General features: G+C 50.4%; 1 protein-coding gene across 1 annotated transcript; it reads left to right on the top strand.

Annotated features, from left to right (window-relative positions):
• The first annotated feature begins 1,181 nt into the window (after positions 1 to 1,181).
• On the top strand, positions 1,182 to 10,604 carry Lrrc75b (leucine rich repeat containing 75B). Its single transcript, XM_005360193.2, has 4 exons — positions 1,182 to 1,403; positions 4,105 to 4,233; positions 5,437 to 5,537; positions 7,295 to 10,604. Exons 1-4 carry the CDS (start codon positions 1,227 to 1,229, stop codon positions 7,818 to 7,820), a joined length of 933 nt encoding a protein of 310 aa, XP_005360250.1. The 5' UTR covers positions 1,182 to 1,226; the 3' UTR covers positions 7,821 to 10,604.
• The last annotated feature ends 5,910 nt before the right edge of the window (positions 10,605 to 16,514 follow it).

Below are 16,514 nucleotides of genomic sequence, written 5' to 3'. Positions count from 1 at the left end.
CCTGGGACACTTGGGCTGCCGGTCAAAGCCCTGGCTTTTACACACTGTCAATTCAGCAACAGCCTTGGCTCTAGGGGAGGGCAGGCTGGGTAGTCGTGCAGGTTTGCCAGGGAGGAAACCTGTCGTGCCAAGGTGGCCCTAGGACAATACTGCTTCAGAGGAGGGGATGGGAGGCTTCCGCGGGGGGGGGGGGGGGGGAGGAAACCTAGGAGTTAGTAAAAGAGGTGACCGGGTGTCAGCGAGTGGTCAAGTAACTCCCATTCTGCTGACTTCTGGCTTGTCTTTGGGGTCTTCCACCTCCACCTCCAGCTTCTGGTCAAGAAACGCTTGACCCAAAGGAAGGAAGGATCCTGGCAGGCATCCCTTACTAAACACCCTGGAATGGGTCTCCCTGCACTTGTTTCAACTAGGCTTGCACACTCGACCAGCCGGGCATCCCAGACTCAGGCTGGACACGTTCCTTAATTAGGGGTAGGGGTGGGGGCAGAGGCTAGAATGCAGAGCCATAAATGCCCCCTCCTACGTATATATAATGTGAGACGCTAAGAACTGGGTCTAGGTAGGGCTGCCAGGCTTCCAACAGGGTCTATTAAGGAAACCCCCTCTATAGCTAGAGCCAGGGACCCCCAGCACGCACCACCATCCCCTTTTGTTAGGCAGAGAAAGTACAACTAGGAACATATGACAGGGCCTAGAGCTGGGCTTCGCCTGTTCATGGCTCAGGCATGAGGGTCAGAGGAAGCCGACTATGCTCAACCTGCACAGGGCTGTCTCTGTCCCCCTCAAAGCAGGAAATGTCATTCGGGATTTGCCAAGGCTGGTAACATCGACACAGGGTGGACAGTTACACTTGCTCGCAGGGGCGATTCCTGAAGACGGGTGCTGGGATTGCCTAAAGCACCCTCACCCGCCTCAAGCACTTTTTGTACGGTCGGTCCACCATTCCCCCGAGTCAGTCAGCACTGATTGAGAGGTGCCAAATGCCACTTCGTCCCCAGCATTTCCCCTGGCTGCCTCAGAGAACTTCAACGCCAGGTCCCTCGCGGGCGGGGCCCTCGACAGGGAAACCTCTGCCAAAGAGGAGTGATCCTGGGCTCCACGCTGGCGGCCAGTGCCTGGGCGCGCAGCCGTAGACCCGGCGCTGCCCACCCCGCGCATCCCGGGCGGGGCGCGGCCGCAGATAGCCCGCCTCCCTTCCACCGTCTCGGCGCCCGCCCGCAGCGGCCATGGGGGCGCGGCTGGGGCGACGGGCAAGGGCAGCGGCCGGCTCGGATGCCCCTGCGGCAGAGGGCTCCGGGCCTGCGCCCTACGAGCGCCGGGTGCGCTGGCTGCGAGAGATCCAGTCCACGCTCCGTGAGCGGCGACCAGAGCGCGCTCGGCAGCTGCTGCGCCTCCTGCGCCAGGCGAGAGGAGCGGGATGGCCCGGGTTGGGGGGGGGGGGGGGCAGGGCGGAGCCGGGGCTACGAAATTCGGGGGCGGGTGGGTTCCTAGCCTGCATAGTGGGTTTTGCAGATGTTTAGGTTCTTGCATGGAGGGTGGGCGCGGATGAAAGGGAGGGCCAGGTGGGGCTGGAGGATTGCTTGCCAAAGATGGGGCTGGCACGTTGGGGCACTGGGATTTGAAGTCTGGTGTGTTGTGTGTGTTGAGGGATCACCAGCCTGGAGCTAAGAGCCCGCATTTGGACCTCCTCAAGAGTTGGAGTGGGTGAGGGCAGGGGCATCTCATGCGGAAGGACAATGGGAAGAGCGCAGCTCCCCATCCTGCAGGAAGAAAGAAAGCACCGAATCAAAGAGAAAGGGTCCTGGGAGGCACAGACATCATGACAGCCCAGACAAAGCCACGGCGCACGCACCACCCATTCTAACAGGCAGCATGAACCCCTGAGAATACACAACCACATTTGTACATGACAATACCACATCTGGGCCCCTGGGAGACACATTTGGTACCCTAGCCAGAGATCCTAAGTCTGGAGTTGCCCTAGGTGACAGGGATGCCTATTCCAGCACTTCCCCTGGGCACAACACTTTCCATTCAGCCTCCTCACCCCCTGCAGTAGCTGCTGCCCCCACCGTGAAGGTAGATGATTAGAGCTGGAGAAACTGAGAGAAGTGATGAGCCAGGACCCAGACGGAAAACTGAGAGACAGTATCTAGGGACGTCGCTTAGAGAGGACTGAGCTCTATCAATCTTATCACAAGAAAGGGAGGAAGGAAGGAAGGAAGGAAGGAAGGAAGGAAGGAAGGAAGGAAGGAAGGATAAACTAGGCATGGTGGTCCAGGCCTGTATTCCCAGCACTTGGGAGATGGAGGCAGGAGATCAGGAGTTCAAGGTCAACCTCAGCTACTTAGCAAGTTCCGAACCAACCTATAATGAGAGGAGAGGAGAAGAGAGGAGAGGAGAGGATGAGGAAAGAGAGAGGGGGAGAGAGGGAGAGAGGAGAGAAGAGAGAGAGAGAGAATCTCAGAGATAACCCAGGGACACTTCCAACCCCGCTCTTCTGCCACCTCCGAGTGTCCTCTCTGTAGACTCAGCAGTCTGGTAAAGTGGGGCTGTCACTTTAAGAGACACTGACCAGGCCAGTGGAAGGTAGGCTGCTGCCTGGGGCTCTGTCTGGGTCTGTCCATATTCCAAGCCTCCTTCCTTCTGGATCCTCCCACTAGCTGGCATCTGTGGCTTGAACCATATTGAAAATACAAACAGGAGAGCAACTGCCAAGCAGCAGCCAGCCAGGCATATTGCCTAGAAATACAGATCACTATCTGGGATGGTGGAGCCCAAGGCACCAGCTTGCGGTTTCCCTGGAAGCATCTGGGAGTGAACCAACCTCAGAGAGCAACCTAGTCCCCTCCTTGTATCCTAGAAGTTGAGATTTGAGGTGTATCCAGGACCCTATCCTGTTCCATAACCTGCAGGAACTCTGTAATTGTGGCCCATTGCATTCCTGCTGCCCGGTCTGACTTCCCGTGTGCTCAGGACAGCACTGGGCATATCCTTCTCTGGCTTAGGGGTTAGAGGATGGCACATGGAGGTTGGGTGCTTGTAGGCCACCTGCATGTTCTCTAAAACACCCTTTGTGTGCATGCCTTTAATCTCAGTATACAGGAGGCTGAGACAGGGAGGTCTCTGAGTCCCAAACCAGCCTGGAATGTATAGCAAGTTCACGGCCAGTAAGGCCCTATCTTGAAAAATAAAAGCAAATCAAGATGCTGAGCCTTCCATCAGACCTGTAGGTGTAGACTGGAGAAGGCTGAGGGATGAAGGGCCAGGGCCCTGACCCCGAGGTCTGGTTGGAGAGAAGTCCAGGAAGTTGGGGAGGGTGTGGTGGCCAAGTCCAGAGAGCCATGACTCTGCAGATTCTGTAGTTTCTGGTGGCACGGATCCTAGTGTTTAGCCCTCACCAACAGAACGAAGGGTAAAGATCACGTGTGTTTCACAGAGTGACCAGGCTAGGCCAGGGATGCACGTGGAAGTCTGGGAGCCCTGAGCAAAGGTGACTAGGTATGAGGTCTGAAGCTTGGCAACAGCAAAGGGAGAACAGAGATCCCCTTGATGAATTTTGATAGAGGGAAAGGACGCTAGGTGAGTCCTACAGGGATGGACAGGGACATGAGGCCAGCAAATGAACAAGCTGAGTTTGAGCTGCTTTGGGGAACGTGAGCTAGGGAAGAGGCTGACTCCCAGAGGAAAAATATTTCAAGAGACCTTGGGGATAGGAGGAAAACAAGGGACCCAAAGGGAATGCTAAAAACATTGGCATTCAAGGCTATTAGAGAAGTAAGATATCACAAGACATTACACACCCAACAGCTAGCCTGAATAACCCGATTATCACACACACACACATACATACACACATATGCATATATACACATACATACATATATAAACATACACATACATGCACCCATACACACATACACACCCCTCAAGGCCTTTTTCTCTAGACACTTGACTGCCACCATATGTTGAGAAATTCCAGGAAACTGGAGGAGAGGAGATGGTTAGAATCTTGGGAACCAGTGAGGGCTGTGTCTTCTGGCTGGCTGGGAGAAGGAAAACCCCAACTCCCGGCTTACTCAACCATCACTTCACCACCCCTAGGACCTGGGCCTTGAAGGGAACCTCCTCACTGACATCCTCTACAGGAACGTGGCTTTGCTTAACCTGGTGGACCCCATCTCCCATGACTTGCTGGTGAACCTGGCCCGGGACCTGCAGTGCCCCAAGAAGGTGAGGTCAGCAGGCATAGGCCTGGGGGAACTTGGGTTCTTATGCTCGCTTAGACCTGAGGCTAGTCTTCAAGAGCAGCTTCAGGAGCAGGTCTGAGCTGTTTTGTTGAGTCCTAAAGCCGGGCTCTTAGGTAGACCTGTTTCCCACTGGCAGTGCTGCGTGCCCCACCTGAGCAGAAGACCCATAGGAACACAGAACACAGCCTGTCTTGATGCTTCCACTATCAGAACCATATATCCTTGTTCCCGGGTCAGAAGAGAGATGCCGTCGGCTGAGGCCCCTGGTCTCTATCCTACTTGGACACCTTTAGGGGCTGGGTGTTCACTCGATCTCTTCCACTGCTACTTGGGTCACAAACAAGCCACCTGCAGCCTCTACCTCCTTGATCCCTGTTCTGACAACACCTGCAGATGTCCCACCGTGAGCATGGGCACAGCACTGGCCTGTAGGTCTGTCTGTGGTCAGCCATGAGTCCCCAAGAATCTTAAACACAGTGAACTACCCCCAACATGAAATAAGGGGTCCACTGTAGGTTCTGTAAGCTCTGAGACCCACATCGGTGCTCAGCTGGCTAGCTCACAGCCATCCCAGTAGCCACCTAACTGACTGTGTGTGTGTGTGTGTTGCAAGTTCTGTGCGCTGCGTATAGTATAAAAGACTGTTCTAGGTAATAGCGCATACTCAATGCCAGCTGTGTGGAAAGCACACCTTGTGTGCCCCGAGCTGGGCCTCTTTGGGGATACAATTAGGACCAAGAGAACCGTGTGGTCCACTGAAACATCAAGCCCCGGCCCTGTCAGCCCAGACCCAGGCCCCAAGGGCACAGCGCAGCTTGTAGAATGAGGGGGAGAACGTGCTGACCTGGCGTCTGGGACTGGCGTCTCTGGAATAGGGCTCCCTCAAGGGGCTTGGTCTGGCCTCTTCCTTGTGGCAAGTCCCCTGTGGGTGTTGAGGATGGCAAGCTGCTGGTTGATAGCTTGAGCTACTGGCCTTAGGCCTGAGGACTGGGAACAAGGGCCCATTGTCTGGGCTTCCTCCCTCCCTCCGGGCACTGCGGGCCTCAGACTAGCCTGTCCAATTCCCAGCACAGCCTTTCTTGGCTGAGTGCCAGGTTTACAGCCGGGGCGGAATGGAGGGGGTTCAGGCTCATCTTCATTATGACGATGTGTGTGCATGTGTCTGTCCTCTCCCCCATCCCTGTAGGACCATGAGCCCTGGAAGTCCTCAGATAAGATCTGTCGGCAGCTCATCTACCACCTCACTCCTCACTCCAAGCGAAAGCCCCACCGGAAAACCCAGAACAGGTAAGGAGAGCCCAACCACACAGCCCTGGCAGTCTTTCAGGCCCCTTCTCTGAAATCTCATTCTGTGGCTCCCTTGCCCTCATCTACATTAAGGCTCCAGCCCTGACAACCACCTTGGTCCACAGCCCCAGATGCCCCTAAGCTAAGCTGCACGCTCCACATGAAATGCTTTCCATTTTTTTCCAGGACAGTGACACTTCCTGCCATTCCCTGGCCCCTTTATCCCCTGTCCCTTTTCAGGACCTGTGCTTCCCTGGGCCCCAGGTGCTCAGGTAAAATTTTCATAAGGACAGATTCTGAGCCTCCCATTTCACACAGAGTCAGGAGAGGGAAAGGAGCATGCCCAAGGCCGTTTCCTCCCTGATTACCCTGCAGCCCTTTGGGAGCTCATCCGCTCCAGGCTTCCTGATGCAGAGACCTCCACAGCCTCTTGGTAGCGTACTCTGTGTGTGGTCCCCTTTTAGGGACCTCATGACACAGTCGCAGCCCAGAACCAAAGGTCTAGAACCACAGCTGGGAGTTGACCCGACCTCTATCCCCCACCCTGTGACCCAAGGTGAACCCGGAACCCACGAGACCGCTTCCTGCTCTAGCAGATGGGGCCCTAGTGATTCTCTCGCTGACCTTAGTAACCTGCCACCCAAAGCAGTCCTGTCTTCCTATAGGGCTGTGGACAAAGAGTAGGAGAGAAAGCGAAAACGTGCCCTCCCCCAGTCTCTAAGTTCCTCTTTCAGCTTAACGCAGGGAGGCCTCCCCTAGCAACCCCTTAGCCCACATCATCTCCTTCCTCCCCTTCACTACCCTGGGCCTGTCCCATCTCAGGGCCCCAAACACTGAGAGGACCAGAATGATCCCATATCCACTCACGGCGAAGGTTTTCCTTATCCTAAAGGATGCTGCTTCTAGAGCGGCACAGGAAAGAGGGTGTAGGTTTGGGGAGCTGGAGAGATGGATGGCTCTGCGGTTAAAAGCACCAACTGCTCTCCTGAGTGACCCGGGTTCAATTTCCAGCACCCACAGGACAGTTCACAAGTGTCTGTAACTTCAGTTCTAGAGGACCCGACACCCTCACACAGACATACATGCAGGCAACACACCAATGTAAAGTAAAATAAATCTTAAAATAAAAGTTACAAAAGTATAGTCTCAGGGATCAGAGCACCATGATTTAGAGCCCTGGTCTCCACTTAGTGATGCACAGCCAAGGGGTCTTTTTTCACTTCTTAGTTCCCCTGTAGAATGGGCCATCACTTATACACCCTTGAGCTGTCTTGAAAATAAATAATATTAACAGATACAAGAAGCACAATAATAACAGTTTGCATATAGACCCTTGATCATGTATGCAATCCTCATCACAACCCAAACTGAGCTCAGGAAGATTCCCAGCATTGCCTTTAGCCACCATCTTAATATCTTAAAAATGGTTTCCTTATTTTTATTCTTTAAGTGTATGAGGACTTTCCCTGCATGCACGTTTGGGCACTGTGCATGTACTTGATGCCTGAAAGGGCCAGAGGGTGTAACTTGTAACTACAGTCACAGATAGCTGTTAAGCCATGATGTGGGTGCTAGGAACTGAACTTGGGCCTTCTGAAGGAGCAGCAAGTACTCTTGACAGCTGAGCCATCTCTCCAGCCCCAGAAGTGGCATTTTAAGCCAGGCTTTGCCAGGTTGGTGGGCAGTCGTGTATGGCGGCTGGGGTTCTGCCTGGGCCTGGGCTCTGGCTCAGTGCACCCACCTGCACCCTCTCATAGCCTCAAGAGCGGCCTCCAGAAGACTCTGCTGGCAGGGGAGACAGTGGACCTTTCTGGTATCCCGCTGTCCGCCCGGGATGTCCAGCACATAACCCGCTACCTGAGCAGCCACGGTGTTGAGCTGGTGGTCTTAGACCTGAGCTTCACGGAGCTGAGCGATGAGCTGCTGCACTTGTTGCTGCCCAGCCTCTGGGCTCTGCCCCGCCTCACCCAGCTGCTGCTCAATGGCAACCGACTGACTCGGGCTGCTGCGCGCGAACTCACGGAGGCTATCAAGGACACCGCCAAGTTCCCCGTGTTGGCCTGGGTCGATCTGGGTAACAACGTGGACGTGTCTTCACTTCCCCAGCCCCTGCTGGTTGGCCTGCGGCGGCGACTCAGCCAGCACACCTCCCTCCCCACCATCTATGAGGGTCTGGACTTTGAGCCCGGGGGCGGCACGGCTGGGACCACAGCGGCTGTCTCCACCTGGGGCTCTGCAGCCAATGAGCCAGGACTAGAGCCACAGGGTTGTTGTGCTAGGTGACTAATTGGTCTGCTTCATTGGTACTGACTGAAGTCTTTTAAGAATGAGGTCCTGGGGGCTCACGATGTCCCACAGAGAGACAGTGCAAATACTCAACTTGGGGTGAAGTGGGTGGAAGAAGGGTTTTATGGGAGACAAGCCAGCCAGCCCAGGCTAGGGCTCCACCGCACCCAGCAAAGAGGGGACCCAGCACCCACAGCCCAGACCTTCCAAGAAAGGATGCTATTGATCCCTTACCTCAGGCTTCTTCCACTGCAGACTTCAGACTGCTGAGCTCCAGGCTTACTGCAGAGGTAGGAAAACCCCACCCGCCCGGAGTGGGTGGATCACAGCCGCGCTGATGTCCCCTTAGCGCTCACTGGCAGGGCGCCATGGAAACCAAGGTGTAGCGGTCATGGATTCAATGGTGTGGACTCAAGAGTGCGAGGAGGCATGATGTCTGTGCAGCATTTGAGCTCTCTACGTTTGGGGGCTTCAGGGGAGCAGGCTGGGAGTCACAGACGGGCAGAGCTCTGCACGGAGCCCCACAGCAAGTACAATCAGGGCCCCTCAGTGTGCGCTGGGCTAGGGACAAGGCTTCACACAGCAAAGGCAAGGTCACAGGGGTTCTGAGGGGGTGACTCTGGGTTTGTCTCCCACAGGGCACAGCACTGCCCACTCTCCCCAGCTCTAGTCTCTAGGCTTCCTGTACAGGGTGAGGAGATCTGGCTGACTGGAGATGAGCTGTAGTGTTTCCTCTAGTTCTGGGGTCACACAGCATGTAAGGGGTGGAAGTGGGTCCGGTTAGCATCAGGAGTTCTCGGGGGGGGGGGCAGAACAGACCTAAGGGTCTCTCTATAGAGAGTTGCTATCATCCTTTCTCAAATCCCTCAAGGGGGATTCTCAACTAGAAACATGATGTCTGACTGCTCTCACTGCCCTGTTTAAGAGACTAGAGGTTTTAGCTCAAGCAGTAGAGAGGCAGAACATGTGGGGAAGGGACTCAGAGAAGCCCTGGGTGGGGAAACCAGTGGCCTAAGGCCTCTGTGTAGAGCCAAGACTTAAGGCCTGGTGGCAGTGGAGGGCAGCCTCAGTGTTAAGGTAAAGGCTTGGGGTTGGAGGCTCACCCTGGACCCATGTGCCCAGAGCCTGCTAGCTCTGACTCCCCCACCTCACTGTCTGTCTCCAAGTGGACTATGGACAGTATTTAGCTCCCCCAAAAAACACCAGTTCCAGCACATCCCCAGATCAGCGGCCAAGAAGGGAGAGGGCTGGATTACATCAGCTCCCAGGCCTGGCACGGAGGTCCGAGGAGGAAAAGGATTTCACCTCATGCTCCACAGCTTTAGACACTGCCTACCAAGGGACAGTGAGAAGAACCCAGGGCCTCAGGCTCTGCTCTGCACGCGCTGGAGGACCTGGCTAGGTCCTCGGCTTCTTTGGGCCTGGGACCCAACATCCCCCTCTCTGTTAAACAGAGCTTGCTGCCCTGGATCCTGGCACTCAGTGCTTCATCTAGAAGTACTACAATGGCCTCCGCCCCTCCCACCCCCCATCCCCCCGCCCCCCTCGTCGCACTTGTTTTACAGACATGGCTTTGAGTTATAGAACTTTCCCTGTGCCTTACACACCCAGGACAAGGAGCCAGGCAAAGCCGAGTGGGGAGTCTGGGTCAGTGGAGAAGGAAGGGAGGGCCAGCTTTGGGCCTAGCAGACTGATAACTCCATCACATGCTCAGGCAGCTGAGTTCTCCCTGTAATTCCTTGCTGCATGAAATCGGTGCTCAGGGGCTCCCCTGGCCTTCCTACTCTCTGCCCACAGCTGGTCTGAAGCCAGCCCACAAACCTTTAGGTATCACCGTGCGGCGGCGAGGTTCCTCCTAGGATGATGTGTGAGGGTCGGAGCCAGGTGTCCTGGCAGCTTCCAGGCAAGTCCAGGTGGCAGCAGATGGTCTCAATGTCTCCACCTTTTGGAGGCATGTGACACAATAGCCGAACCAGATCCTGAGAGAGCTTAGGAGCTGTGGGCGAAGTTGGCCTTGCTGTGACACAAGTGGTCCTGGCTCATCACGGAGTTCTCATGACTACCAGCGGGGAGATTCCATGGGCAGGGACGGAGATTTCCAGAAGTGAGGGAGGGCTGTGTCTTGTCTTTGTGCGACTGTAACAGAACACCACATCCTGGTAACTTATAAACAACAGGAGTTTATTTAGCTCATGGTTCCAAAGGCTGAGGAGTCAGACGGAAGGGCTACATCTGGCGAGGGCTTTCTTGCTGTGTCATTATATGGATCACAGACCAAGAGAGTGTGAAAGGAGCCCCGGTGTGACAATAAGGACTTCCGTGAATGAGGGCAGAGTCCTGCTGACCTAATCACTCTTTAAATCACATCTTCTACCTGTTGGGCTTCAATGCATGCACTCTGAGGGAGGCGTTCAAGCCTGTAGCATGCTTCCCTCTGTGGTGTGGTGGTGAGGAGAGCATCGGCCAGGAGAGAAGGAAGCAGGTGGGGGTCTTGCTCTGGTGCCCACTTGGGAGACATACAAATCCACCCATGGTCCAGACCCATCACTTCTATCAGGGTCGTCCATTTGGGAACTAAGTACAAATTTCTCCTTGTTCTACTGAAGTGAGGAAGAAATGCCATGTGAGAGGAATGGGTCAGCATGCTGTAGTATCAATAAGTTCACCCAGGTGCTTTGTGTGGAGAGGTTTGGCAAGATATAGGCTGAAAACACATCAATCATCTGTCTGTCTGACTATCTGCTATCATCTATCACCTCTCTACTATCACCTATGTATGTATCTATCTAATCTATTATCTACAACTATATATCTATTATCTGTGTGTGTGTATGTATGTATGTATGTATGTATGTATGTATGTATGTATCTATCTATCTATCTATCTATCTATCTATCTATCTATCTATCTATCTTAGCCCTGAGAATTGGCCTCTGGCCCTGAGCACACTTTTTCACTGCACTGAATCCCAGTTCTCCATTTATTTACTTACTTACTTAGCCATAGTCTTGAGATGTGGACTACTCTGGGATTGAACTGTCAATCATCCTGCTTCCACCTTCTGAGTGCTGGAACCGCAAGCTTGTGCCACTGTGTCTAGCAGGGTCTTTCTGGGAACCCAGAATCACAGGCAGCGGGTCCCTGTTGCACCGAGGTTTTCTCTGGGTGGAAAAGGAAAGCACACTTGGCTTGGGAGATTGCTGCCAGTCGCCACTGCCACTACTGCCATCTCCACCAACAGAAGCCTCCAGTGTTTTCTTCCCTGATGCATACTTTTTGTTTTTTGAAAACAGTATTTAAAAAGCAAGCTGTTATGAGTGGGGTGGGGCGGCACATGCCTGTAGGCCACCCTCGGCTGTATCGTAAGCATCCGTAATTGCAACATGATAAAGCAAACACACTGGGACAAGTTTAAAGCGTGCAGCACAGTTTTATCGTATTTACATGTTTGTGAAAACCATGGCAGTAAATGTGTCTGTCACCCCACGCTTGCTGTGTTCCCTGCTGACTCACTTCCTTCCACCCCTACCTCTCAAAAACCATTGGTCTGTCTGCCCCATCAATTAGTTTCCAGTTTCCAGATTTAGACCAGTTCATGGGATCATACAAATGTACCATATATACACGTACCATATATACATATACACTCTATATACATATTTAAAACAACATAATTATTTTGACACTCACCTATAGTATTGCGTGTATTGAGAATGGCCTTTTGAATAGAATAGTATTTCATGGGTGTAACACAGCTTATCCATGAAACTGTTGATGGATGTTCAGTTTCTAGGTTCTGGCTATGACAGACAAGGCTGCTATGAAAATTCATTACTAGTTGTGGCATGAGCCTTACCTTTCTCTTGTAATTTCTCAAGTAAGCACCCAGGTATGTATATTAATTAGCCTTTCATTGCTATGAGGAAATACCTAAGAAAACAACTCAGAGGAAGGGTTTATTTTGGCTTGTTATTTCAGGGGTGTATGTCCATGTTTACTTGGTCCCTTGGCCCCATATGCTTGGGCCTGAGAGAAGGCTAAACATGTTCAAGCAAAGCCACCCACTTTGTGGCTACTAGAAAAAAAGATGAGGGCGGGCAGGAGACAAAGATAGACGTCGGGTAACCTTCTTCCTCCAACAACTCATCCAATTCTAAAGCCATTGATGAACAAGTCCACTAATAATCCAGCCAGCTCTGTGGAGCACCCCTATGAATTGAACCATCAGTACATCAGCCTTTAGGGGCTACCCAACCATTTAGAGTAGAATGGCCAGGTCACACGGTCCGTGTCTCTAACACTCTGAGACGGTGTCACACTGATTTTTAAGGTCTATACATAATTTCACAGTCCTGCCAGTAGTGTGCAGGATTTCAGGTTACTTACTGAAAACATTGATAATTATTAGTGTGGTGTGTAGGGCCGGGGGAGTACAAGTTCCAAGGCACACGTGGGGGGGGGTCGAGAGACAACTATACAGACTTAGTTTTCTCCTTCCTTATCTACGTGGGCTCTGGGAATTGAACTCAGATTACCAGCTTGCACAGCGAGAGCCTTTACCCACTGAGCCATCTCGCTGGTCCTATGTTTTTTTTTTTTACATATTTATTTATTTATTATGGACACACTATTCTGTTTGCATATATGTCTGTAGGCCAGAAGAGGACACCAGACCTCATTACGGATGGTTGTGAGCCACCATGTGGTTGCTGGGAATCGAACTCGGGTCCTTTGGAAGAGCATGCAATGCTCTTAACCACTAAGCCATCCCTCCAGCCCCTGGTCCTATGGTTTTTAATTTAATTTCACTATTGTCTGAGAATGCAGTGTGGCTCTGGAGCGTTGGAATTTTTTGATTAGTTTTACAGCTCATCATATGACCAATATTGGCAAATGTGTGTTTGTAAAGAATGTATATTATGGAATATATATGCTCCTGGGTGTAGGTATTGATTAAAGCCAGGGTGGTTGATAGTATTGTTTAAGTCTATACTATGCTTGCTGATTTTCTCCGTTTGTCTTCTCTGCTGAGAGGGAACACCGTCGTCTCTGACTGTAATTGTGGGTTGGCCTATTTCTTACTGATGTCTTACCACTTTTTTTCTTTGTATGTTCTGAAGATTTGTTATTAGGAGCATAAATGCTTAAGTCTGCCACAGATCCTTGATTAATTGCCCTGCTATCATCGTGAAAGGACCGTTATCATAATTGGGCAATAATTCCTTCTTCTGAATGTGCTTGACTGATATTAGTCACACGATGCTTAACAGTCAAAGCTAGATTATTATTAGTGGCTAGGCTTTATGTCAACTTGATACAAGCTAGAGTCATTTTGGAAGAGGGAATCAGTTAAGAAAATGTGCCCACCAGACTGGCCTATACACAAGACTGTGGTACATTTTGTTAATTTGTGATTGAAGGGGGTGAGCCCAGCTCATGATGGGTGGGGCCACCCCTGGGCTGGTGGTCCTGGGTTCTATAAGAAAGCAGGAAAAGCAAGAAATGAAGAGGAAGCCAGTAAGCCGCACCCTCCACAGCCTCTGCGTCAGCTCCTGCCTCCAGATTCCTGTCCTAATAGAGTTCCTGTCCTGACTACCTTCAGTGATGGACTGTGATGTGGAACTGTAAGCTAAGATGAATAAACGCTTTCTTCTCCAAGTTGCTTTTGGTTGTGAAGTTTTAGCACAGCAAGAGAAACCCTAATTAGCACAGATAGTATATATGCTTCTCCATCTTTTTATTTTTGTTACTTTTAATTGTGTGTGTGTGTGTGTGTGTGTGTGTGTGTGTGTGTGTGTGTGTGTGTGTTATTGGATCCCTTGAAGATCTAGTTACAGGTGAGTGTAACCCACAGAATGTGGGCACTGGGAAGTGAACTCAGGTCCTCTGCAAGAGTGCTCTTAAACCTGAGGCATCTCTGGCCTTCCCCAGCCTCTTTCCATCCTTTTTATCTTTAATATGTAAAGGTTTTTCCTTACAATATATTTTGATCATATCTTTCCCCTCCTCAACTCCTCCCAGATACTCTCTGCCTTCCTACATACTTAAGCTCATGTTCTTTCTTTCTAAAAACAAAAATTTGAAACAAATAAATTAAGTTAAAAAAAAAACAAAATGAAACGAAAGGCACCCCCTCGCCAACACGCACAGTTACAGCCTGTCCTGGATTGTGGTTGACAGACTGACTCAGTGACACTCCACTGGAGAAAACGATCATTTCCCAGAAGGCAGCAGCTGCACATAACTTCCTGGCCAGGGTGGGACTGTTTATCTACCTCCTTTCTCAGTGCTGAACCTGCACAGGTCCTGTGCATGCTGTCACAGTCTCTGAGCTAATCAGTCCTGCTGGATCTGAGACACTGTTTCCTTGGGGTCATCCACCATTTCTGGTACCTACAGTCTCCCACTTCTTCTCTACAGCTCCCTGAACCTTGATAGAAGGGGTTTGGCAAAGGCATCCCACTTAGGACTGAGTGCTCCCAAGTTTCTCAGTTTCTGCACCTGGTTCAGTGGTGGGTCCCTGTGCTAATCGCCATCCACTGAAAAGAGAAAGCTCTCTGATGAGGGCTGAGTGATGCCCTGATCTATGGGCGTAATAACGTGTCAATGGAAGGCACTTGATTTCTATGTTCCTTTAGCAGAATGACAGTAGGAGATCTCCTCCTGGAGCGCATGGCCTAGCTAGAGTAACGTGTAGTTAGAAGTTACTTTATTTCTGTGTTCCTTTAGCAGAAAAAGCAAGAGTAAATCTCCTGGCGCTCATAGCCTGTCTAGTCTCAGATTCCTGGTCACTTTAACAGGTATGGCCTCCACTGAGTAGAGTGGGCCAATCAAAAAGTGCTTGGTGACTTCCGTAACATTTGGGCCACTGTCGCACTAGTCAAAGGGGGTTTGTAGCCGGGTGATTTTTTTTTTTATTTTTGAGATGGGGTTTCTCTGCGTAGCCTTGGCTATCTTGGAACTTGCTCTGTAGACCAGGCTGGTCCTGAACTCACTGAGATCCACCTGCATCTGCCTCCTGAGTGCTGGGATTAAAGATGTGTGGCAGATATTGATGATGACTGTTCTTTGTAGAACACCTTCCAGCTCATCTGTAGGGGTGAAGCTTCTAGTTAGGCATCATCTTGTAGGGACTATCTTCAACCCTTACCATCAGGCTGAAGAAAGTAACGAATAGCCCTGGCAATAGCTTGTAATGTTTGGGGAGGGCGATAGGTGTCCGTGGGACCCTTTTGGCCAGTGACTCAACAAGATTTAACCCATTCCTTTCACTGGAGGCTTTCTTTGGCAGCATAAGACATCTAGTTGGAGCCCGGCGGCGGTGGCGCACACCTTTAATCCCAGCACTTGGAAGGCAGATCTCTGTGAGTTTGAGGCCAACCTGGTCTAAAGAGCAAGTTCCAGGACAGACTCCATAACTACACAGAGAAACCCTTTCTCAAAAAACCAGAACAAAAATAAATAAATAGATAGATAGATAGATAGATAGATAGATAGATAGATAGATAGATAGATAGATAGATAAAATGGTGTCTGTCTACTTGGGGCATTGTGTCCCCATTATATAGTGACTTCATTTAAATAATTTTCATATATATATATGTAGGGTCCCTTGGATACATGCCCAAGAGTAGTACATCTGAATCTTATGGTAGATTAATTCCCAACTTCCTGAGAAACCACCACACTGATTTCCACAGTGGCTGTACAAGGTTGCAGTCCCCATCAATGAATGGCTGTTCCTCTTTCCCCAAATCCTTGCCAGCATGTATCAATATTTTCTAAAATTGATCTTGACCATCCTGACCAGCCAAGATGAAATCTCAAAAGAAGCTTTAATTTACATTTCCCTAAAAGCTAACAATGTTGAACATTTAAAAAAAAAAGTTTCTCACTGAACAATGGTGCCACACACCTTTAATCCCAGAACTTGGCAGGCAGAGGTAGGTGAATCTCTTGACTTTGAGGCCCTACTGGTCTGCAGAGAGAGTTTCAGGACATCCAGGGCTACACAGAAAAATCCTGTCTTGAAAAACAGAACAAACAACAACAAAAACGTTTCTCAGCCATTTGTATTTCATCTTTTGAGAGCTTCCTGTTTAGTTGTATTTAAACATTTTTTAATTGGGTTATTTATCTTGATGGGGTTTTTTTTTTTTTTTAGTTCTTTATATACTGTAGACACTAACCCTTTAGCAGACATGCAATTAATACTCTCTCTCCATTCCTCAGGCTGACACTTTGCTTGAATGATGGTATTTTTTGCTATACAGAAGTTTTTTCAGCTTCATGAGGCCCCATTTGTTAATTGTTGGTCTTGATGCCTATGCTATTAGTGTCCTATTCGGAAAGTCTTTTTCTATGTCAATGAGTTCAAGACCATCTCCCACTTTCTCTTCTATCAGATTCAGGGTATCTGGTTCTATGTTGAGGTCCTGGATTCATTTGTAGTTGAGTTTTCTGCAGGATGATAGATATGGATCTATTTTCATTCTTGTACATGCAGCTACCCAGTTTGACTAGCACTGTATGTCGAAGATGCCATCTTCTCTCTAGTGTGTTTTTTTTTCTTCTTTCTCAAAACTCATGTCTGTAGGTGTGTGGAACTATGTCTAGGTCTTCAATTCTATTCCACTGATCAACGTGACTTTCTTCCTTCCTTTCTTTCTCTCACTTTTTTCTTTCTTTCT

This window comes from Microtus ochrogaster, linkage group LG2, assembly GCF_000317375.1.
Source record: "Microtus ochrogaster isolate Prairie Vole_2 linkage group LG2, MicOch1.0, whole genome shotgun sequence".
Classification (NCBI taxonomy): Eukaryota; Metazoa; Chordata; class Mammalia; order Rodentia; family Cricetidae; genus Microtus; species Microtus ochrogaster.
The sequence above is the reverse complement of the archived record's forward strand: the minus strand, read 5'-3'. Positions and strand labels throughout refer to the sequence as shown.